This window comes from Lepidochelys olivacea (genome assembly GCF_965140295.1).
Source record: "Lepidochelys olivacea isolate rLepOli2 genome assembly, chromosome: 1".
NCBI lineage: Eukaryota > Metazoa > Chordata > Testudines > Cheloniidae > Lepidochelys > Lepidochelys olivacea.
In genome coordinates this window covers 208,873,086-208,896,483 of record NC_140411.1, presented here as the reverse complement: position 1 = coordinate 208,896,483, position 23,398 = coordinate 208,873,086, and the positions used below count along the sequence as shown (strand labels likewise).

Sequence of the window (23,398 nt, the reverse complement as noted above, 5' to 3'; positions counted from 1 at the left end):
ACTTGCATCTACCAAAGTTTGTTGCACCAGAGGACCCGGCTCTCCCTCGCTGTCAGGCAGGCTCTGAAGTTCTAAGTATCTCCCACTCAGAAGAGTAGTAACACTTTTGTTGTGAAGGCTGAAATGAGGGACAGAATCCACAATAACAGCTCAGTGAATTGTAGCTTGAGCTGCCGCCCCCTTTACCCCCCCCAAAGCCATGACTGGGTCCAAAGTGTATGGTCGTACGTGTTAAATCCCATGCTGTAAGAGGTGTAGCACCTTTCCTAGGCTCAGAAAGCAGAAGCATTTCCCACTGATGTTGAAGGCTCATTTCCCTGACCTCCACCTCACAGTCGCAGTTTGCTCCGACCTTGTCTGCTGACATTGCTTCAGGCCCGTACCTGTTCCAAGCACTACTGTACACTGTATAGGGCTCTTTTGGGTCATTGCTTGCAGCATACGGTGTCTGTAACTGCTGTTGTTGGGTAGGATGGAAGAAGAAAGACGTATGCTGGGGGATGATTGCTCACTAGTAATTCTGTATATCCTACTCCATCCCTTCTTCTCCCGTCCCCAGGCAGAATAACTTGACGTTTCTCTCTGGCCTTAGTTTGCTTGGCCAGTCTCTAGCTGGAAGGGAGGTGGAAAGATTGGTGCTTGTTCATTAGCTTTGACTGAGATTTTTGTCTCCTTGCAGATGAAGCAACAGACTCATATTGTGAGTAATTACCCCCCATTCTCCTGTTCACCTCCCAGCCAAGGAGTAGGGGTTTTCACAGCAGCCACTCGTGCAGAAACACTCCATGGCCATCTGGCGCTTGGATGTGGTGTACCATGGTGACGGTGTTTGCAGCTGGGTCAGGTACTCTGTAAAAATCACAGTGCGCCTCTGATATGGAGGTGGGGTGAGGGGCCCTGTCCGTATGCTAGAAGACCAACAAACAACATTGCTGTTTCCTAAGACTGGGGGAATTGGGCTTATTGGGTTTATGTGTGTAGAACATGTGTAGAATTGGGCTTATGTGTGGGCTTATTGGGCTTACGTGTGTAGAAAATGTGTTTGGTTTTTTGTGGTTCCTGTGCCACTTTATGTTCTCTAAATTTCTTTGCATAATACAAGTGACCTGTCTAAGCAAATGGTGCAACTGTAACTTACTCAAAGCTTGCGAGAGGGAGGGGGTGTTAAAAAGTGCTTCAGTTATTTAGGAACACAGCTCCCAGTGACAGTACGGATGCATTTTGACCCTGGAATCTTAGGCAGGAACTCATGGGCTAAGGCAGTACAGCACTGATAACCCCAATAGCTCCCCCTTCCACCTCCCTGCTCTGCCAGCATAGTGTGGGAGTCCCAGACAAAATGAAAATACAGAAATAACAGCTCAAGAGACTAACTTACAAGATGGCACTAGTGGGGTCTGACCTTGTATGGAAGTTGTAAACCAAAAAAAAAGCTATGTGTAGAAATGCCTACTGTAGTAGGGATGCTTAACCACATGGAATATGCATTATAAGCCCTTTACCTAACTACATACCCCTGAAACTAGTGTGAAGTGCCTGAAAAAAGAGAATTACACAAAACAATGTCAATTCTTTCCTTTATTTTCTTTCCATCAATTCTTTCACCGGGAACTCAGAATAGCTTCAATCAAAGGTGCCTTAATTTACCTTTGTGATGCCAACTTTAAGGTATCTGTCAAAACAGTAAATGGCTAGTGGAGCAGGAGGAGTGTGCACTTCACTCCTGGATTTAACCTTCGTTTTGAAATATAGGTGGTGCCTCATTAATAAAAAACACACATAATTTGTCCACAGGTCCTTGACAGAGCCAGAATATTGGACACTAGTTTAAAAAAAATACAATTTTTGATTTTAGTCAATAATCACATAAGAGAAAACACACGAATGGAAACTTTTTTTTACATGAATTACACCTAGATGAAGCGTTGTCAACAAATGGAAACATGCAACTCATTAATGAGAGCGAGTGTGTTCTTACTGAGACCTTACCAAGGCAGAATTAATCAAGACTGAAATATATTGTGTTTGCATTCACCTTTAGGTCATGAAAAGTGATGTGGGATACCCAGAGTAGAATACTTAAAGGGTGCAATTAAATGCAGTCTGCAATTTGCCTGTGATATAATAGACACAATTTATAAACAGAATAATCCTGAAGTTGAATACAGCATTTACATTAGCTGTGATGTTTTTCCACATTAGATACATACAGAATTATTTTTTCGGTATACTATTTATTTATTATAATACACACAAGGAATTGGGTGTGATGGTTTCTGAAAAAGGAATATGTAAAAAGTTGTATAGAGAATTTTTGTGATAACTTCACACATGTCTAATGATCGAATATCGGTTTATATTTAAATATTTATGCAAAACCTATATTCTGTTTAATACAGAGAAAAGAGGTCTAATTTGGATTCAGGAATGCAGTCAGACCACATCTACTCAGAAGTATAAATAGTTGGGACATAGGGATTTAGAAAATCTTATATGATTATAGGGAACAAATCCTGGTGCTGTTACAGAATTTCATTAGATTTTTTTAAAATTTTAATTCAGAATTGAAGTTTAAAGTGGTCTAGGTCTAGGAGTTGGCTGCATATAAAATAGTTCTTACTAGTAAGGACTCATCTAATGAGAAGCCACATAATGAATCTAATTTATTTTATCTGCCTGTTGCACCCCTAGCTGTGTGTGTATCTTATATATCTGATTGTTTGGGATAGTGCATATTTTTGGGGGGAGTGAAAAATGTATTTTCTAACATAACAAAAAAATTTAATTGAGCAATATTATGCCAAAAGTGTTGCTAGAGATAGTCTTTTATACTTTAAATCTAATGTAACCTATCTGGAGTTTGTACTTTTTAACTAAGAGTTTAGATGTTGAAAGAGCCTAAAAGTTATGGATTTTGCGTGAGCTGGTACTGGCTTGGTAGAAAAGGTGAAAGCACGTTTGATTTCAACAATTTTCTTAGAAAGACTAGTGTCCTAATTTTCCTCTCAGCAAGTAAAATCATTGCTATGATTATCAGCTTGAAGGCTGCAGCTTTATTACTCTCGTTATTAACAAAAAATGTTTAGGGTAGGCCTTTTAAAAATCCCACACTCCTCCTCATGTCACAAGAAACTAACTGGCCGGCTTCCCCCACCCTCCTTAAATTTTGAGGTGAAGGCTTTTCCCACATCCACGACAAATCTCAATAGAAAGCATTTTAACAGTGTGCACTAACAAACTTATACAACATATACATTACATATATATATTTATATATATAGAACGTTCTATATACAAACATATACAATTTTTTAGATCTCTACAGACTACAAGAAAATTAATAATTATAGTCACAAGAGCTGAACATTACAGAAACAGGAATTTGTAACTTTCTGGAAAGATGTACAATATGCCAAGGAAGATATAGTGTGACCTTCTGGGGAGTTTTTCTAGAGAAAAAGATGATGGATTTAAACATTCAAAATTGTATGTTTGGGGAATCTAAATTCTTCTTTTGTGAAGTCAAGAGGCAAACTGAAAGGTACTGGCTGACTTTCCCACTGATACAGCGTGGTGGTAAGTTAGAGACTGTTGATAGAGCAAGTGTGATAGAAATGACCTGCTGGAGGCACATTTCCCTTTGCACAGGCTGTAGCTGTTTAAACTGACTTGTGCAACTGCTTCATGAGGGAGTGAGCTCTAGCATCTGTCTAAGGAGGCTCCCATTGCATTTAGGATCATAGGTTCCTGAACTGATGTTAAGTAACACCTTTGCCTAAAAGCAGAATAGCAAGCCAAGAATTTCTATATATTACAGACCTAATACCATCCTAATCACTCACACACACAGGCATGTGTGATGCATTTATGGATACTGCAATATGTCATTGAATTGCAATGGAAACTGCCAGTGTAGCCAGTAGAAGAAGTGTACATGGCACCACCCTTGAATATCTTTTTCATACCAGATATATTAGTATAGAAACAGGTGCAGTAAGTTACAGAACAAACTCATGTCCCTGGTAGAATGATTTCCCTCCTGTTCTGATCCTAACCCAGTGACAGTTTAAATACCTTCTCGAGTCTTGCAGATAAATTAAGGAACATATCCTCTCTAAGGTGTTTGTAATGCTAAAGTGCCCACAAGATTAGTGATTCAGACTAACTATAGGCCAGAGTACATGTAGAGTAAACATGCAATTCACATAGGGGCTGGATTAGCCATAAGGCCTATAACTGGATTGTAACAGTCAAAGCTGTCATTTTAACCTTGCCCACAGCAAAATTTAAAAATTCTGTATAGCAAAAAATTCATATTGAGCCATAACAGTGTAAACCTTAATGATGCCTCAAACTTGTGCCATAGCCTTAATTCACACAGCTTGTGATGCCAGACTTCTGAATCCAAAACCTATATCTAAAATTGAGCTGAATTAAATATCAAAGAGGTGTTTTCACCAGTGAGCACCCACCCCACCACTAAAGCTATGAGAAAGGAATAGCTGTGAGAGTTAGCAGTGCTTTCCATGGAAATGCAGAATCCAGAGCAGTGTCTTGTGATCAGGAGTGTGCATTAAACTGTCATGATACAAACATGTAGGAAGTTAAAGCAAATCTGATGGCCATGGCTATTTGGGAGATCACTAGCTGTAGCTGCTTTCTCAGACCATTTTCCTTCAAAGTGAATTCTCCTGATGCAAAGTGTCTCTCTCCCCCTAGTTTGTACTTGTGCATACTTGCTGGCAAACATGACGTTGGCACTTTGTTCCCAAGCCAATTTTAGAATCCATCTGACTTCACAGTTGGTTACTTTAGAAATTATGCTCATGCAGAGGAGTAAAACTGAGCTGGGGAAGGCAACTGACTTTTATCTAATAGGAATTCTGTTCAGGCAAATGCATCATGATAAACTACTCTGGAAAAGAATCGGACAGTATCTGCGAAATGAAGAAAAGTAAAAGCCCATGATGGGAACCATGTAAAGCCCCAGGGCAGCAGTTGAGGTCTGGCAGCAGCTTTGCTGAGATGCACGGCCTATTTCACCAGTACCTTGCACCTCATGTAGGCCTTTACACTTGTGCAAAGTAGATATAATGTGCTCCTGAATTCTCCACTCACTCATCTCTATGGCAGTGTTTTACACCAGCTTTGCACAGGTTGTAAGTGGTGATACACCAGGCAAGACAGTGGAGAAACCGGTCTATATAAAATTAAATCTGCAGGGCTTTGGAGTTTAAACCTGTTGCTGGTGTGATCAGCCAGCTTTAAATTGGGTTACTGTACAATTTGCTTAGCATCACTTCAGTGCATTGTCAGGGAGAACTCTTTCCTGCAAGCCGCTGAAGTCACTGACTTGAGGGGATTTACCAACTTGACCCACTGGGCCCTCTACTTTTTTCAGATGAATTCAATAAATTAATGACTCAACTTCTAATATTGAAAAAACAAGGCAACCAAGTGATTCAGCCACTCCTAGGGTGACACATGGTATCATAGTCCCCTCAAAGGATGCTTGAGATGAATCTAGCAAGCTGTACACATCTTTCTTTCAGAAAATTAGTGTTTATGGAAGGGGTTTCCTGCACTCTTTGGATTGTAAAGACATCCTCTACTCTCACTTAAGTGACTTCACAAACACTAAAAGCATTTGGATTGGATTTGGATGTTTGTTTATTCTTTGGATAGGAATTAAATAGCGCTGATGATTTCAAGCTAAGGAAAAGAATTAGCAGCAAATAAGAAAATGCAGTTCTTCTGTCCAGAGTAGTAGCAGCCATGCTTGAAATGTACTGGCTGGTTGTAGTGTAGTTTTTAAAAATAAAGATTTTTGCTGTCTTTAAATATTTTTTTGCTCAGCATAGAAATAAATCCCTTTTTCTTCGGTCACAACATGCTTTCTTTTTAAGATGTCAATTGGTCATGCAAAATTGTATTCATTTTTTAATAAGTGCATTAACATTCTAGGTTTGTACAGAATATTTTTAACCAGACACACCCTCCACAGTTCATTCCTAGAGCTTCTGAAAAAAGCTACATGCCACCGTGACTGTCCAGTTGCTTTTGGAAAAAGATTTACTACACCGTGAGCCAGGTATTTTGACTAAAAGACCAATACAAGTCTAGGCTCTATTTTGTGGGTTATAAAACTTCTCCTTGACTTCCCGCTTGTGGTGAATCCAAACAAATAACAGGAAAACATTTCCTAGGAGAAAGTTTTGCTTCTGGCCAGTGACTGGTAGTGTTGAGAATAGGTTCCGCTTCCCTGAATAGTGTTCTCATCAAAGCCAACAAGCTTCTTTAAAAGTCTAAAACTGGTACCATTTCTTGTCCTTATATTTCAGCATCAACTACAGAGATGGGAAATAAGCAAAATGAAAATTAGATACAAAAATCTAATGGTAATGTTTTGCTAATGGTAAAGACTTGTGCTAAGTTAGTATATGGTAGAACTCCACTGGGTTAGTGGTATCACAAATGAAGTAGGTCCATTAATTGTCATGGACTTCATAATCAAGTAGAAAAATTGGAGCAAACAAACAAATAGTAGCAGGTTGAGCTTTGCCAAACATGTCATTTACCTCTGCTGCCGTAAAATAATTTTTTTTTCTTTCTGGAACTTCATAATTAAGTGTTAAACGTCCACAAAGAACATTATCTACCCATAGCTCTTATTCACTGAAGAGACACTTCTCAGGGAATTCCTACTTTCACACTCTGCTTTTTGCATAAGGTGAAGTAGGAACTGCTATAGATTAGGGTACGCTAGGTGCCTCACCTCCAGAATACCATCTGTCAGTACACATCTCTTTGAGGGTATTTTTTGCCTCACACTTACAACAGTCCATAAGAAAACCAAAAACAAACATTCTCCCTGGAGCACTAGGTACATGGTAATCCAGCTGTACAGATATCTGGAAAACTGGAATTACAGTTAAATATTCCTTAATGTACTTCTTTTCAGTTGATTCCTACTCTTAGGACTATAGAATCATAGAATATTAGAGTTGGAAGAAACCTCAGGAGGTCATCTAGTCCAATCCCCTGCTCAAAACAGGACCAAACACCAACTAAATCATCCCAGCCAGGGCCATAAAAACCTCTAAGGATGGAGATTCCACCACCTCCCTAGGTAACCCATTCCAGGGCTTCACCACCCTCCTAGTGAGATCGTGTTTCCTAATATCCAACCTAGACCTCCCGCTCTGCAACTTGAGACCATTGCTCCTTGTTCTGTCATCTGCTACCACTGAGATCCATCCTCTTTGGAACCCCCCCATCAGGTAGTTGAAGGCTGCTATCAAATCCCTCCTCACTCTTCTCTTCTGCAGACTAAATAACCCGTTACCTCAGCCTCTCCTCGTAAGTCGTGTGCCCCAGCCCCCTAATCATTTTCATTTCTCTCCGCTGGACTCTCTCCAACTGGATGCAATACTTCAGATGAGGCCTCACCAGTGCCGAATAGAGGGGAATAATCACTTCCCTTGATCTGCTGGCCATGCTCCTACTAATACAGCCTCATATGCTGTTTACCTTCTTGGCAATGAGGGCACAGTGCTGCCTCATATCCAGCTTCTCGTCCACTGTAATCCCCAGGTCCTTTTCTGCAGAACTGCTGCTTAGCCAGTCGGTCCCCAGCCTATAGCGATGCATGGGATTCTTCCGTCCTAAGCATAGGACTCTGTACTTGTCCTTGTTGAACCTCATCAGATTTCTTTTTGCCCGATCCTCCAATTTGTCGAGGTCACTCTCGACCCTTATCCCTCCCCCCAGTTTAGTGTCATCTGCGAACTTAATGAGCTAGATGATGGGATTAATTGCATCCTCAGCAATAAAGATGTTGAACAAAACCGGCCCCAGGACTGACTCCTGGGGCACTCCGCTTGATACCGGCTGCCAGCTAGACATTGAACTGTTGATCACTACCCGTTGAGGCTGACAATCTAGCCAGCTTTCTAGCCACCTTATAGTCCTTTCATCCAATCCATACTTTTTTTAACTTGCTGGCAAGAATACCCTATGCCATAGGGTGACATCATTACAGAGCAAATGTCTTCATGCTAAGCAGCCTATTTAGAGCAGACCAGTTTAGCATAACACACTATGGCCATGCCCCCAGTTTCCTATGCCCCACTTGTTCCCTTGCATCCAGATGCACACCTGTGACCCACCCTAGTTTCCCCCCTCCCTGTTCAGCACATCTTGTGCAACTAGCAGGTTTTTAAAAGAAACAGGATTAATGATAATATTTCTCCTGTTATTGTTCATATCTGAACATTTGACAGGAGGGATAGGCACACAAAATCTTCAGAGCAATTAATGAATATTGTTCCCATTGTTCCCAAAAGGACTGAGGCCCCTACGTTGTCCTCTGATTTCAGGAGCAACACTGCTGCGTCAATGAATGGACACAATGGTCATATTAACTGAGGGCGCTTACTACTCTCCCTCCCACTGAGAACTCCCTCCCACTGAGAACAGTTTTGAAAGACAGACATTTATGAAGAAAACATTGCAGGAGACTTGGGCATTGGTGGCACCCTGTTCTCTGTCCATGGCGCACAGTTTAGTTTCCTGAGGACTGAACTTTTTGGTCTAATTGAAGTCTTTGGACTTAATATAGGGATACTCAGGTGAAATGTAATGGACTGTGATACACAGGAGGGCAGACTAGATGATCTGATCATCCCTTTTGGCTTTAAACGCTATGAAAATATGGAGTAAGTGTAACCAAAGTAGATGGCTGTCTCAGTTTGCAGAGAGCCTGAAACAACTGCTCTGAGGTGGGAAACTACCCCATTTATTTCAGTGGGTGCAGATGTGAATGACGATACTTCACTGCTTATCAAAGCATGTAGAAAAGGAGAGAAAGTGTCATATAATGACAATGTACACCAGTGTTCCCCAAATGTATGGGGAAGGGTGCTGTATAAATTAAGGTATCAATGCTTGGGGGACAGTGCTGGGTTTAATTTTCCTGAAGGAGGTTCAGCTTTCTTAACTTTGGGTAACCCTGGGTAAGGAAAACTCTCTCCACATGTATGTGCGAGGAACCCATACCTCATGTGCATGTTTGGAAAATGCCTCTGCACTAGCCATCATGCTTGCAGTCTTTTCATCCAGTTCTCCCAGTCTCTGTCCTCTCTCGTCAAGGGCGAGGCGCGCACGAGCCAAGTCTCCGATTACCCCTCCTGCAGCTCCTTTCATACCCTCGATTCCACCCGAGCCAGGGATGTGCTGAGCCAGGCTCCGAGAGGCTTTTCCTGCTGAAGCCTCACCAACTACACAGGGAAAGTGGAGTTAGCTCGTTCCCCCATCGATAACGAGAGAGTTCATTGCTAGTTCCTCACTCCCTTGCTGTTGTTTGGGGTGTACTGTGGCACACAGACTGCCTCAAGCTACCCAGGCAGGTTTGATACTAGTGCCCTCTCAAACCTGTTCTTCAGTAATTGCAGTGATAGGGACTTTTTATTGTTCACTTGCTCTTACTGGGAAGAAAGGAAACATTTTGGATAGATAGAAACAAGGCTCTGAAACGTCAAGCTCTTGCTCCTTCTAGTAACTTGTGGGGACAAATTCTCTTCCCTCCTTCATAGTGTTACCTTTAACATTTTTAACATCCCTTCTTTCCTAGATTGTGTCCTGTCCTTGTATCGGTTTAACTGTTCTGTGTCTTCCGTTAGTTTCAGCAATAATCACTTACACAGCTCTTCTCTGTCAAAAGTCTGCCCACTTCCTCCAAACAGCCCCTTGAGAAATCCTCTGTTCTGGGCTTCTGGTGTTTCCACTGGGGTAAACAAATCCCCAAGCATGTCCTGGCCAAAATCAGACAGAAGAACACATGAGGGAACTAGAGGGATGAAGATTGTCATTTACTTTACATGTCTAGATTAACAGAGTCACTGACATCAGATGTTTGGCAAATAAAATATAAACTCTGAGCTATGTAGCATGTTGTATTGCAAAACCAGGGCTAGCAAGGACAACATTTGACTTTCAGTTTGTCTGCAACATCAATTCTTTAAAAAAAAAAAAAATTCTCATACTACGTAAAGCACAGCATTAAGCATTTGATGTCCGGTTACTACGAGAGCTGGGTCACTAGTGCAGATAAAATGTCCAACCAGAGCCACTCACATTTAAAAAAAAATTAGTTTGTGTTCATTCCCCTGGTGGGTTCACATTTTATGATTTGTGGAGAGCAATTTTTGCAATGAAGCCACAACATAAAAATATTGAGTAAAATGAAGAAATCACGATCAGCTGGTGAGCCGCAGAAGAGACGAAAGTTGTTGAAGAAATTACTTTGTGAATTATGTGCTTTGCACTAGTGATTATCCAGGCAACCAGACCATCAATACTTCGCAAAGAGAAAACAATAAAGATGAATTTAGTGCTTGCTGAAAGGAAGCAATTTTACAAAAGGCCATTGGCTTCCCTCCGAGAGCCCATCACTGGATGCTAGCTATGCCTACCTCCCACTTAATTTTACTATTTACACAGCACCAGTCGTGCACAAGACATTTACAGACACAGCTGAAGGCATGGTCTCTGCCTCCAGAGAGCTTATACTTGTATCCTTCAAACCAATGGTTCTTTAGAAACAAATCTAGCTATCAAAGTTATTTGCAATCTGCTAGGGTAACTACTTATGTAGCAACCATTTGTGGGGAGATGGCTTCAGTACATTACTACTACTGCTCTGCCAGCTGGTAGGTCAGGGTGGGTGAAACCATGGCTCTCTGCCAATGTTCCTCCCACTTGCTCTTGGGGGAAGAGGGGATACTGGGTGTATAAAGTCCTTGCTCTTCCCCTCGGTGCAGCAGCCGTGATGTGAGCAGCTGGAGTGTGGCAGTGCTGGGAGGTAAGAGCCTTTTTCCCTTACTTGGGCTAACGCAAATCTAGCCCATCCCCTAGTTTTAAACCCTTCTTCAGTGATGTAGTTAGAGTCCCTCCAGTAATTTGTAAACAGTTGCTTCCACTCCTCCTCCTCTCCAGTGAGCCCAAGCCTGGCTGCAATACTCACTCCTCTTACCAATTCTTCAGTGTTGAAAATGCCAGCATTCTGTGATGACTTCTGCTGCTCAACACATTCCCATGGTCTAACAAGAGCCGGCAGTACCACGTCTTTTGTTGGGCATCCTGGCTCTCTGCTCATTATACAACCTCAAGCTTATTTCCTTTTTTCACTGCTAATGCTCCTTCCCCAATAACCCCACACAATTCACTTCCTTCAATAAATGAGATTTAGAGTGTAAAAAAATCTAACACTGAACTAGCTTTTTACTTTCCTTACACCATCGCCACAGCTGCTGTATTTTAATGTGTAGTACAATCTGAGAACCTTTTCCCACCTGCAAATAAGGACTGTATCAGTTACTGTAGTGGAAAATACTGTACATAATTCAAAAGTATGTCCTAATCACTAATAGATTTTTTTTTGGAGATTTTTAATGGTTTATAATCCAACTCCGAACCCCTGCCCTTCTACCCTACTGAGTGATTGCTGAAGAAACTGTATTAATGTGGGGAGTGGGGCCTGCATTTACTTTTAGAATAAAATAAGCAATACTAAAGTTAGGGAAGGAACAGAAGTTGTGCTGATGCACTTTCCCTTCAGTTAGACCCATGCTGGTATTGAGTGCCAGACATTTTTAAGCAGTCCCTTATAACATTTTGAAACCATTCCTCTTTCAACCAGAGCAGCACATTAGGACTTCGCTATACTTTGTTATGGCGAGTGCCAACCTGCTTCAAATCTGGATCAACTTAGTAGGAACCAGAAGTTGTTACAGTTAATGCCAGTTTGTGGACTTAGTCCAGTCTCTAGGGGACAGGAGCTACTCCATAGAGGCCACGGACCAAAAGTACTGTTGACCTCCCCTTTGTCCCAATGAGGTGGTTCCTGCAGGGCAAGCATAAGGTTTACTTGGGGTGTGTGGTGTGCACGTAGGAAGCTTGGCCTGCTGCTGCAGCTGCTCGTGCTGTCCTGTGCTATAAATAAATAGGGAACTTCCATCTATAGGTTTGTCAAGCTAGCACTGATTTCACTTAAGCAAGCATTGTGGTTTCACACTAGATCATATCTTACATTAAATCTAATGCCTGGCATATCTGCTGGCAATAATGTTACAATCCAACTTCTCACCATTTTTAACCATTTAAAACTTTAACTTTTAATTAAATTTAAATTTAATTAAACTTAGGAGAGGAAAAAGTGTCATTACCTTGAGAAACCTACAAGTAAAACATACTGTTTCAGATAAATTGATCATTTGGGAACAAATGTTGTTTTAGAAGCATCTTGTTTCCCCCATCTTTAGCTGATAAAATTTTGAGTTAGTGTTTTGCATTCTTTCAGAGATTTAACACAAGGAACATGCATATTAAGGGACCAGAGCATTAGACAATGACACCATACCACTAAGTATTTCTTTTGCCATTTTACTCTTTCCAAATGTAGGAGGTTTTCTCTTGAGAAAATGTTGATGCAAATTGACATATGTTCCAGGCATGACACTGCAGATGTTATGGAACATCCTGGGCAATCTTTGCGCTGTTATATGGAGTTTCAGGTTCCAAATTAAAAATAAGAATGCACTGGATTGAATGAAAATTATCTGAAAAAGGAACAGGTTTCACTAGATTTTAAACCAGAGGACATGGTGTTAACAGTCGAAAGTCTGAGAATGGTGTAAGCCACTGTGATCAAGGCAGTGGTGGGAGGGCTCTGTTGAGATGCCTCTGGCTGGCTCAGAAGTGCTGAAAACATGGTGAAGCACAGATCTCACAATGGGAGCCCCTTACTGCTTCAAAGATTAGATAAGAAAGCCATGCGGCATGGATGCTTTTGATGGTTACAAGCCCTACCTGTAGATTGTCACACATCTCCTGGCTGTATGTCAGTCGCTGGATCTCTGTGGGGGAGCTGAGATACAAAGCTTGCCCTTCATTGGTGAAACAAAATGTCCGTGCTATCCTCATGTCTGTTACTGGCAAATAGTTGACATCCAGCATTGGGCGAAGGCTGGGCAAGCTGAAGAGAAGCATATGCCTGTGTTATGTTGGGATTTACAGAAAATGCTTTTATTCTATCACGTGATTCAGACCCACAGGTAACTTATTTAGTATTTTTCATATCTAGCCTAGAATGCTGTGGTATTTAAAATGCAGTCCTACTCTTAAATGTGCTAATATAAAAATGGCACCTTTCCATTTCACAGATCTGTTCCCTCCGTGTATTGGTCTCAAAGCAAATTTCAGTGACCGAAATAGGTCTTTAGGGCTAGCTCCACAAAAGGACTTAGGTGTCTTACATGCAGCTTGCTTGGTGTCTAAGTCCTCCATCGAGAGTCTCAAAACCCTGCTCAGCTGCCACCTAACCCTGTAGTAGCCTAAAGTCCTTGTGGCAAAAAAAACCTCCACAGAATGTGTATCTTGTGGTTTTGAAAGGTTAACCTTTGGTTAAATCCAACCCAATGTTGGGTAGAACTCTCAAAGGTGCTGCTGCTGAATGAGGACTGCTTTAACGCCACTTTTCAACTTTCTACCTTAGCAATTTTGATTGAGGAGCTATCCAAAAAAGAATTTTTAAGAATTATATTTTTTAGGGATGTCGATTAATCGCAGTTAACTCACATGATTAACTAAAAAAAATTAATTGCACTGTTAAACAATAGAATACCAATTGACATTTATTAAATATTTTTGGATGTTTTTCTACATTTTCAAATATATTGATTTCCGATACAACACAGAATGCAAAGTGTATAGTGCTCACTTTATATTACTTTTGATTACAAATATTTGCACTGTAAAAATGACAAACACAAGAAACAGTATTTTTCAATTCACCTCATACAAGTACTGAAGTGCAATCTCTTCATTGTGAAAGTGCAATTTACAAATGTAGATTTATTGTTGTTGTTACATACCTGCGCTCCATAACAAAACAATCTAAAACTTTAGAGCCTACAAGTCCACTCAGTCCTACTGCTTGTTCAGCCAATCGCTAATACAAACAAGTTTGTTTACATTTACAGGAGATAATGCTGCCCGCTTCTTATTCACAATGTCACCTGAAAGTGAGAACAGGTGTTTGCATGGCACTTTTGTAGCCAGCATTGCAAGGTATTTACGTTCCAGATATTCTAAACATTCATATGCCTCTTCATGCTTTGACCACCAATCCAGAAGATATGCATCCATGCTGATGATGCTTGTAAAAAAAAAAAAAGTGTTAATTAAATTTGTGACTGAATTCCTTGGAGGAGAATTGTATTTCTACTGCTCCATGGTTTTACCTGCATTCTGCCATATATTTTGTGTTATGATAGTCTCGGATGATGACCAAGCACATGTTGTTTGATTTAAGAACACTTTCACTGCAGATTTCAAAAAACACAAAGAAGGTTCCAATATCAGATTTCTAGAGATAGCTACAGTGAAAATGCTCGACCCAAGGTTTAAGAATCTGAAGTGCCTTCCAAAATCTGAGAGGGACGAGGTGTGAAGCATGCTTTTAGAAGTCTTAAAAGAGCAACACTCTGATGCAGAAACTACAGAACCCGAACCACCAAAAAAGAAAATCAACCTGCTGGTGGCATCTGACTCAGATGATGAAAATGAACATGCGTCCGTCTGCACTGCTTTGGAGTGTTGTTGAGCAGCATCCATCATCAGCATGGATGCATGTCCTCTGGAATGGTGGTTGAAGCATGAAGGGACATATGAATCTTTAGTGCATCTGGCATGTAAATACCTTGAGATGACAGCTACAACAATGCTATGCAAATGCTTGTTCTCACTTTCAGGTGACACTGTAAACAAGAAGCAGGCAGCATTATCTCCAGCAAATGTAAAAAAACTTGTTTGTCTGAGCGATTGGCTGAAGTAGTAGTAGAACTGAGTGGACTTGTAGGCCTTAAAGTTTTACACTGTTTTATTTTTGAATGCCTTTTTTTGTACATAATTCTACGTTTGTAAGTTCAACTTTCATGATAAAGAGATTGTACTACAGTACTTGTATTAGGTGAACTGAAAAATACTATTTTTGTTTTTTACAGTGCAAATATTTGTAATCAAAGACCAATATAAAGTGAGCATGTACACTTTGTATTCTGTGTTGTAACTGAAATCAATATATTTGAAAATGTAAAAAACATCCAAAAATATTTAAATAGTATTCTATTATTAACAGCAGAATTAATTGTGCAATTAATTTTTTTAATCACTTCACAGCCCTATTTTTTTTATAATGTAGGGAATGGTATTTTGATTTCCACAGTCATTGAACGTATGTGGGTGAGACTAGGCTTGGAAGTCTTTAGCCCAGAAGCTGACAGTTATAAGTGACCAAAGAGAGACTGCATGGAAATTATTCTGCAACTTTAGCCACAGTGAGCACTGCTGCTTCTGCCATGCTGTTGCTGTCAGAGATAATCCTTGTACTAGATGGTGAGAAGGATTACTAACCAAGAGAAATTATATACCAGAGCAAAATGGGTACAGCTTTCCTTTACGTGTGCATAATATAAACAGCAGATTGCAGGTGGACAGTGTGCATCCTGCTCGCCTTTCCAGCCCTAATTCTGTTGCCTCTTACCATTTTGCCAAATGATTAGGTAGGTAAGTACCTCATCGCCATGATATGCCCGTTGGCACAAAAGCAAGCCAGGCAGATGCTGTTACACAGGGTCACCACATCTGCTCGCAGTAGAAAGGACGTTTCTGTGATGTTGTGAACATAGAGGCATGTCTGGGAAGGCAGTGAGAAAACTTTGGCTTGTTTTTCTGAGCAGATGACAGCAAACTGATGATCTCCCATATCCCCGGAGGAGGAAGGAGAATACATGACAAGTTTCCTTTTTCTCATTTTTTCACTGTCATCCATGGTATTTGGGTCCCTCCATACTTCATAGGGTGGATGTATCAATGTTCCCATGCAGTCCAGGCATGAAAAAGTCAGCACTGCTCCCTTCAGCGTCAGAACTGTACCTGTAAAATATAATGCTCTAGCTTTGGCATATGCTGGTCAAAAACTCCAGTGGTCACATCATGGTCTATTTTGCATCCAGGTTTTCCCTTTAGGGCTACAATAGCACATCTTAGCCCTAAGCTAATGAGCTGCACAGCTAATGGTACAAAGTAACCTTTTGCTTCAAACAAAATATTTTTGCAGCCACACAGAGATGGTGAACGAGCAGGCTGCAGTTACTGAAAATGTTTCAGGCAACCTAACAAAAAAAAAATTAAATAGAAAACAGTAGAATTTAGAGATAGAAATAGCCAATTACGGCATGTATCCAATTCTCTTACCAGTAGGATTGTTCTTGACAGTACAATTTCTAGTGTCTTTCCAGTCAGGTTTTAAGGAAGCAGCTGAGATGCCTCCTATCCTTTCCTTGTCTAATACAGACTACAGTTCCTTACTCCTAAATTTCCTCCCATTATTCCTAGTTAGCTCCTTTTAAAACTGCTAAATAAATCCTGTCCCTCTTTGGTGTTTACCCCCATCCAGTATCCCCTGTAACCTGTGCCTGTCACTTAGCCAAGATGTGCTTGGGATCTTTCAATCTTTCCCTGGAAATTACCCCCTTCACCCCCCAATCATTTTGTCATTCTCCTCTGCACTCCCTCTGGTTTCTCTGGTAATGACACCTCCAACCTGATCACAACATTCCAGCAGGGGCTGGATCAGAGCTGTATGTAGGAGGACTATAACCTCTCTGCTCAGTGACAAAATGCTTTTGTCTGAGCAGTTCAGAATTATACTGGCCTTGTTTCCCAGCCATATCCACAAACTCACGACTAATCTGCTGCCTTCTGCTAGTTCTAGGTCTCCCTACTTTCTATGTTTCCCCCCCTCTCATTATGTACTTGCAATTGTTTTTCCTCACATGTATTAACTTGTATTTTCCAAAACAAAACCTCGTTTTTTGTTCTCTGCCCTTGTTTCTACTCTCATGGCATGTCCTCATCAGTGTCCATAACTGCACTCAATTGACCATCCTCTGTGTCGGTGACCTTGTAATTGTAACCATCATTGTAACTAGGTGTGAAACAAGGGCCTAGTTCATTCTGCAACTATTTTTGCACAAAGCTGAGTTTTTGTCCTGAAAGCTAGACCTCTCCTATGAGTGAGATCTGTCTGAGGGCGGCAGTGCACAGGACTAGAAGGCAGGAACTCCGGAGATCTAATCCTGGCTTTATCATTGTGTCCCTCTTAGCACTGACCAAGTCGCTTATTGTCTGTGCCTGTTGCCTCATCTGCAGAAGTGGGAGCAGCTCCCTATGTCACAGGGAAGGAATAATCAGTTAAGGTTTATGAAGACCTTTAGATATGAAAGTAGCTGTTTGTGCTGAAGATACCTTCTACTGGAATTTAGTGACATTTCTGTTGCCACATGATCCATCAAATTCTTGACACGTTCAAACAAATCCCAAATACACTTTCCCATGAGGAAATTATCTATTTTTCCAGTCTGCAAAAAAGGTCTCCTGTTTCCAGGTCCTTACAAGGAATGTGTGCAGCTCTATGTAAGATCTAATCTTCGTGATTAATAAAACAGACTGTCCTACGTCTCTAAATTATAGCTATCACTACTATGATCCCCTCTTTGTATCTCACTGTGCACTCAGTGTAATGAACTACTGAATGTAATGTAATGTAATGAATGTAGGGGTTAATATTCACTACATGAGAGATTTTGGTCAGAGAAACCAGATAAAAGCAGATATGTAAACCCTCTCCTGCTACCTAGACAGACAAAGAACAGGAAAGCAGACAGAAACTCTTACCACTGGGAGACACCATGACTGGTTCTGTCTGCCTTAACTCCTCAGTAGCAGGCAGATTAAGGGAGATGATTAAGACCATACCAAGGCCTGTTCCAGCCCACAGACAGGGGGAGACAGTAGAGTCATTCTTCCGTGAAAAGGTCTCCATAAAGTATAAAGCTGTAATTGCTTCCTTGGACTCCTTGTCGATGCTAGAGACACTGGAGCTTCGGGAACGGCTGAAGGTGTTCTCCCGGTTTTCTGTATAAATAAGGTAAATACAATCGAGCAGACATGAGGCGGCAGGCTAGAGCACGGACCCAAACGTATCTGAAAACCAAATGCCAATGCACTGTTGTACGTGGACATCATGGACTCGTTACAGACTAGTTGAACATTTTGATACTTGCATAGTCTTAACTTCCTGCCGGTGCATAAACAACAGTGAGAATGCTGTCAGACCTCTCCAGACAAATCAGGCTGTTAGAAATAGCTGCTTATTACAGAGAGCTGCATAGACTAACCAGAATTTGCTCCAGTCGGGGCTCAAGGGATCTCTCCTCAACTCATACATTACCAATATATTTAAAACTAAATCATCCACCTTATTACAGGACATGAAGTGAGCGCTCAGTGCCAGCACCACGTCCTGTTGCACATGCCCTTTGCCTTGCACCAAACACTGCTATGGCTATGTTCAGAGTAACCCTCCTTAGTCTGTGATGTTCTTGGCAGCTGTCTGTCTGAGAGGAGACACTGAACCTTGAACTGGCCCCTGTTACAGACAATGTGCAGGGGCAAGGAACATCATTTAAACCTTCTCACCCCCAAATCACCTCCAACATCCCATACAAGGGAGTGAGAAAGTTGCTCTGCCCCTCAACCGACTCCACACCATGGGGTTGGACCATAAACATTTTTTGTGTGTGGTTTCGCGGGGAACTGTGACCAGCAGTTAGAAACAGACACATGCACTCTCCCCTCACCAAACTCACTGGGAGTCTCCCAGGGGGAGGGGCCTCTTCCCAACCCTTCCAGGAGAGGAATGGCATCGAGCTTGGTTGGGTGTTGAAGGCTCTGATTCGGGTTATGCTCACTCAGCCTTGTCTATCATCAAACCAGGCAGAATAAGCTGCTCAACACAGACTTGCTATGGGTTCACAGGGTGGGAGCAGAAGGGAGGGAGCTGGGGCTGAGAAGGGACTGGACAATGAAGGATCCGGGAGTGGCATTAGGACACACGGGAGCAGGGGGTGGCTGCAGCAGGAGGAAGGGGTGGGTTCATTTTTGGCCCTTTTTCATTTCCTGGCACACAACGTAGGCAGCTTAGTCTCCCCGACAGCATAGTCTGCTTTGAGCATCACTGCTGCTGATTCCTTTCATCTCTGATGCCTTCCCTGTGCTTCCTGGGCAAGAAGAAATCAGGAACCCAGGCTAGTCTTTGCAAGACAGGCTTGGGCCAGCTCTGCACTCCATCTACACTGAGTCAGGCAGAGCTGGAGCCAGGCTACAACGCAACACTGAAAGTTACAGGTGCTTTTCTGCAACACAAAAGGCTAGAGGCTGAGAGACTTTGGAAGACAAACGTTTGGAGCTAGTGGGCCTGAGACTTCTCTAAGCGCCTCAGAGTACGTTCAGATACTCACTTGAGTCTAGTTCCTGAGATAACTGGGCAACTATGGATGCCTTCATCAGGTCTATCTATGCATAGAATGGGGGCCATCACTGTGGCATCTACAGTCCAATGGCCTCCTCCCAAGCCCTTGTTGAGAAGAAGGTTAAATCCTTCTTCATCCCCAGAAGAGGGTGATGTCTCCTCAAAGGAGAAAGTTCAGGAGCCAGCAGAAATGATTAGGGAGTAGAATGCTTCCTGGTGTTGGAGAAGACTTGAACCTGGATAAGAACCTTCCCCATCATTCAGTCTCCCAGAACTAAAGCCTGAGTTAAGCTTCACACCACATTTACAGTTCCTGCTCTCCTGAGAAAGCGATAGTTTAGGGATTCTAGTCCCACAGGGAACATCTGTTGTGACATTAAACTCCCTTCCCTGTGACTCTGCACAAGTGGCAGAAATTAGCCAGTTGCCAGCACCCACCTGGGAATTACTGGGCAGATGCACATCAAAGTATTGCTATTCGGATCAACAGTTGGCGCTGAGAGGCTCAGTTTATATTTAAGTTGGAGCTGCAGTTTGCAGAGCTTCTACGCTGAGTGAGGCGGTTGCCTTGCCAAACGTGAGCTCCACAGCACTGCAGGATTTTAGTCTCCCTCAGGCTGAAGAGAAATTCATGGCCGGTTCAGTTTCCACGTGCCACATGCTCCCCAGCCAGGAGCTCACATTCAACTCTCCGTGCGGGTGTTAGTGCGGCTGCCTGGCCCTGGCTCAACACTACTGCAGAGACCTGCATAAAAGCGGGGGCTGGGGGGCTGAGCTGTGAGGCTATATGGACCTAATACCTTATGAATGAATGTGCCCCATCCCCTCACAAACCTTGCAGCACTCTAGCCATGGAGCGTTGGAGGCGGTTCATCAGCACTGCACCAGTTGCTGACCAAAGAGGGCTAGTGAAGGGGCTTTGCAGGTGTCCCAGACCCTGCAACACAGGGCAGCCCGTGACCCCAAACCCCATTTTCCCGACATGGTGCGCAGGCTGTATGTATTTTTCCCTTTAGTAGTTGGTATTAATGACAAGAGCATGGAAAAAGCAAACAGAGTGGTGTTCAAGCTGTGAAAGGTGCTGAAGGGACCAGTATGTCTGCTCAGTCTGTGTAGGCGACATGCAGAGTGTTTAAAATATGTGATGTGCCATTTGCATGTGTCACAGGACTTTTTCCCTCCTTTAAATAAGAATAAATGTTCCTTGCTCTTGTGCAGTACAATTAACTAATGCCTTTTAGCAGAACTGACATTAACAGGTATAATTTTTGGGACACCTTTGGGAACATGTCGTGCTGTTTTCCCTTAAATACAATATTCAGATTGAATTTCAAAAGCTCAGCATGACACATCTCTCAAACTTTGGAGTCATGAAAGATTTCTGAACAGAAACACGTAACTTAGGAATGATCAGAGGCACGTCTGTGACCTTCCCAGCCTGCTCTAAAACAAAGTCTAAACCCCACCCCTTCCTGGAATTTAGCTTTATTAACTAATAACGTTCAGTTTAGGCTTCTCCTCAGACCTGCTGCTCCCTCAGGGGTCTCTCACACTGTAGATCTGCTCACTCTCTCTTCAGCGAGCCATCCCCTTTTATCTGAGTGAGGTATAAAAGCACCTGGCTCAGGCTAAGCCTTTCCCAGCAGGATCAATGACTGCTAACAGGGAGATGTATTTCATGCATTAACAGGAGTGTTGTAAGCAAGACATGAGCAGTAATTCTTCCAATTTACTCAGCACTGATAAGGCCTAAAAGGGAGTCTTGTGTCCAGTTCTGGGCACCTTACTTCAGGAAACATGTGAACAAACTGGAAAAAGTCCAGAGAAGAGCAACAAAAATGATTAAAGGTCTAGAAAAATAGGACCTATGAGGGAAGACTGAAAAAATTGGGTTTGTTTAGTCTGGAGAAGAGAAGACTGATGGGGGAACATGATAACAATCTAAAAGGTTGTTATAAAGAGGAGGCTGATAAAGTGATCTCCTTAACCACCAATGCCAAGTCAAGAAGCAATGAGCTTAAACTGTAGCAATCAAGATTTAGGTTGGACATTAGAAAAAACTTCCTGTCAGGTTGGGTGAGCACTGGGACATGTCACCTAGAAAGGCTGAGGAATCTCCGTCACTGTAGGTTTTTAAGAGCAGGTTGGACAAACACCTGCCAGGGATGGTCTAGATAATATTTAGTCCTGCCCTGAGTGCAGGGGACTGGATTAGATGACCTGTGAAGGTCCCTTCCAGTCCTACATTTCTATGATTTCTGTGTAAACACTGCCAACCTCTTACAGCCCCTTAGAGACAATGCTTATGCATGCACCCTGGTTTTCTCTCTCCTGGACAATCTAACTCTCAAAGCCCCTGCGGTGACGAGAGGACTTGCCCCCTGCAACATCTCATTCTGCATGGTCATGAACCCCTGTGTACACCCTGGAAACCAGGATAGACTGAAAGTTTACCCAGGTTCCCCGCATTTCTCAATGGGGCAGGATAAAACAAGCAAGTTGCCCCCTGTCATAGGAGAATTATAGCTTCTGGGTAGGCCCTGGAGTCCTTGTAGTCATAGGGGACCTGTATGGAATCTAATTCTTTAAGGCACTCGAGTCATATCAAGCCCTCTTACATCTAAGTCTGGGTGTACCATGAGTCAACCTGGCAAGCCACCATTCCTAGAGCCCTGCATGGATACAAAATTTGTATCCGCATCCCTCAAACATGGTCTACACCTATAAAGCGGGTATCTGCAGATTTGCAGGGCTCTAACAATTTGCCCTTCCATTTCTATGGGTCCATATATTACCCACTGGGAGAGCCAGACCCCTGGCCTCTACCAGACCTCATCTCTCTATCATCAGTACATCCATGACGAACAATGTTTTTGTATATATCGCCGTTCCTTACATGATTCTTGGGGCTGGAGGCTTCCTCCTAAATTCTTGGTGATTGTCCTTTTTTTGTCTGTGGGTTCAGTAAGTCCATATGTCTTCCCAAAATTACAGTGCAATATAACACAATTTTCTTACATGCGCCTTTTCCTAATAAGCAAAACACATAAGTCCCCCCATCAGCCCCCTCTGGCCAACCTTCTGTATTCATTGTCCACCACTGAGTCCCTGAGTCTTTCAATTTTCTCCCCAAGAGTACTCTATAAACTGTACTATGGAACTGAGCTGAAACTGGGGCAGCGTGGCCTTTCTCACATGTAGGCATTATATATATATATATATATATATATATATATATATATATATTTACCCCTTGTACCTCTACTGTGAAAAAGGAGCTAAAAAGATGTCCCAAGACTCACGCTGAGCAGGAGCCATCAGCTCAAAGGTGACCAGCAGGTCTCAGGGTCACCATCCGGTTTCATGATAGACAGAGAAGGGCTGACGCTCACCGGCAGCCAGACAGTGGCCATGGGTTAATCATTCTGTGGAACATCAGCTCCCAGAGTTGTTGCTACCGTTCTTGTTGGACTCCTTCACAAATTGCCACAAGGCCTGCAGCAGCTGTTGTTCAAGGGCAGCCTGGGCCTGTTGCCACTTCTGCCCTCATGTTCTTCAGTTCAAGTTTGCTTCTCTCCCCGCCCCCATGCCCCTTGTGCAGAATACGTCAAAAAAATCTCCCCTGCGTGAGCAGCTGGCTCTAAAACAAAGTCCACACGCTGAGTAGAGTCACACTCACCACCCCCCTTGGGTTTGACAAAAAAACAACAAAACCTTCAGCTCCAACCATCTCCACAGGCGTGGCTGCCCCTAGGGCTCCTCCTTCCAGACTGCTCTGCCCACACCTTCACTTCTCTATGTAGAGAGCACTCCTATCTCCCATACACAGGGGACGGTTAACAAGCTACCTGCACCACCTAGTTAGAAGAACTCACTTGACGTTTCCCAGCAGCCTCAATATCTGCCACCAGGTGGGAATGTTTCAGTCAAACAGTGCCAGCCTGTTCTACAATCCTCCATACAGTT

The 23,398-nt window shown here is 42.5% G+C and overlaps 1 protein-coding gene across 4 annotated transcripts in view; it reads right to left on the bottom strand.

The window, feature by feature from the left end:
• Positions 1 to 1,563: 1,563 nt before the first annotated feature.
• The window catches only part of STXBP5L (syntaxin binding protein 5L), a 444,549-nt gene continuing 422,714 nt past the window's right edge, over positions 1,564 to 23,398 (bottom strand). For all 4 annotated transcript variants that reach the window (XM_084624313.1, XM_084624314.1, XM_084624315.1 and 1 more), the window contains 6 exons: positions 17,797 to 18,036; positions 15,633 to 15,993; positions 12,868 to 13,033; positions 9,701 to 9,812; positions 9,058 to 9,278; positions 1,564 to 6,347 (listed from right to left, as the gene is read on the bottom strand). In XM_084624313.1, the coding sequence (XP_084480439.1) occupies positions 6,306 to 6,347; positions 9,058 to 9,278; positions 9,701 to 9,812; positions 12,868 to 13,033; positions 15,633 to 15,993; positions 17,797 to 18,036 (1,142 nt within the window). In that variant the 3' untranslated portion in view covers positions 1,564 to 6,305. The remainder of the gene's footprint in view (positions 6,348 to 9,057; positions 9,279 to 9,700; positions 9,813 to 12,867; positions 13,034 to 15,632; positions 15,994 to 17,796; positions 18,037 to 23,398) is intronic.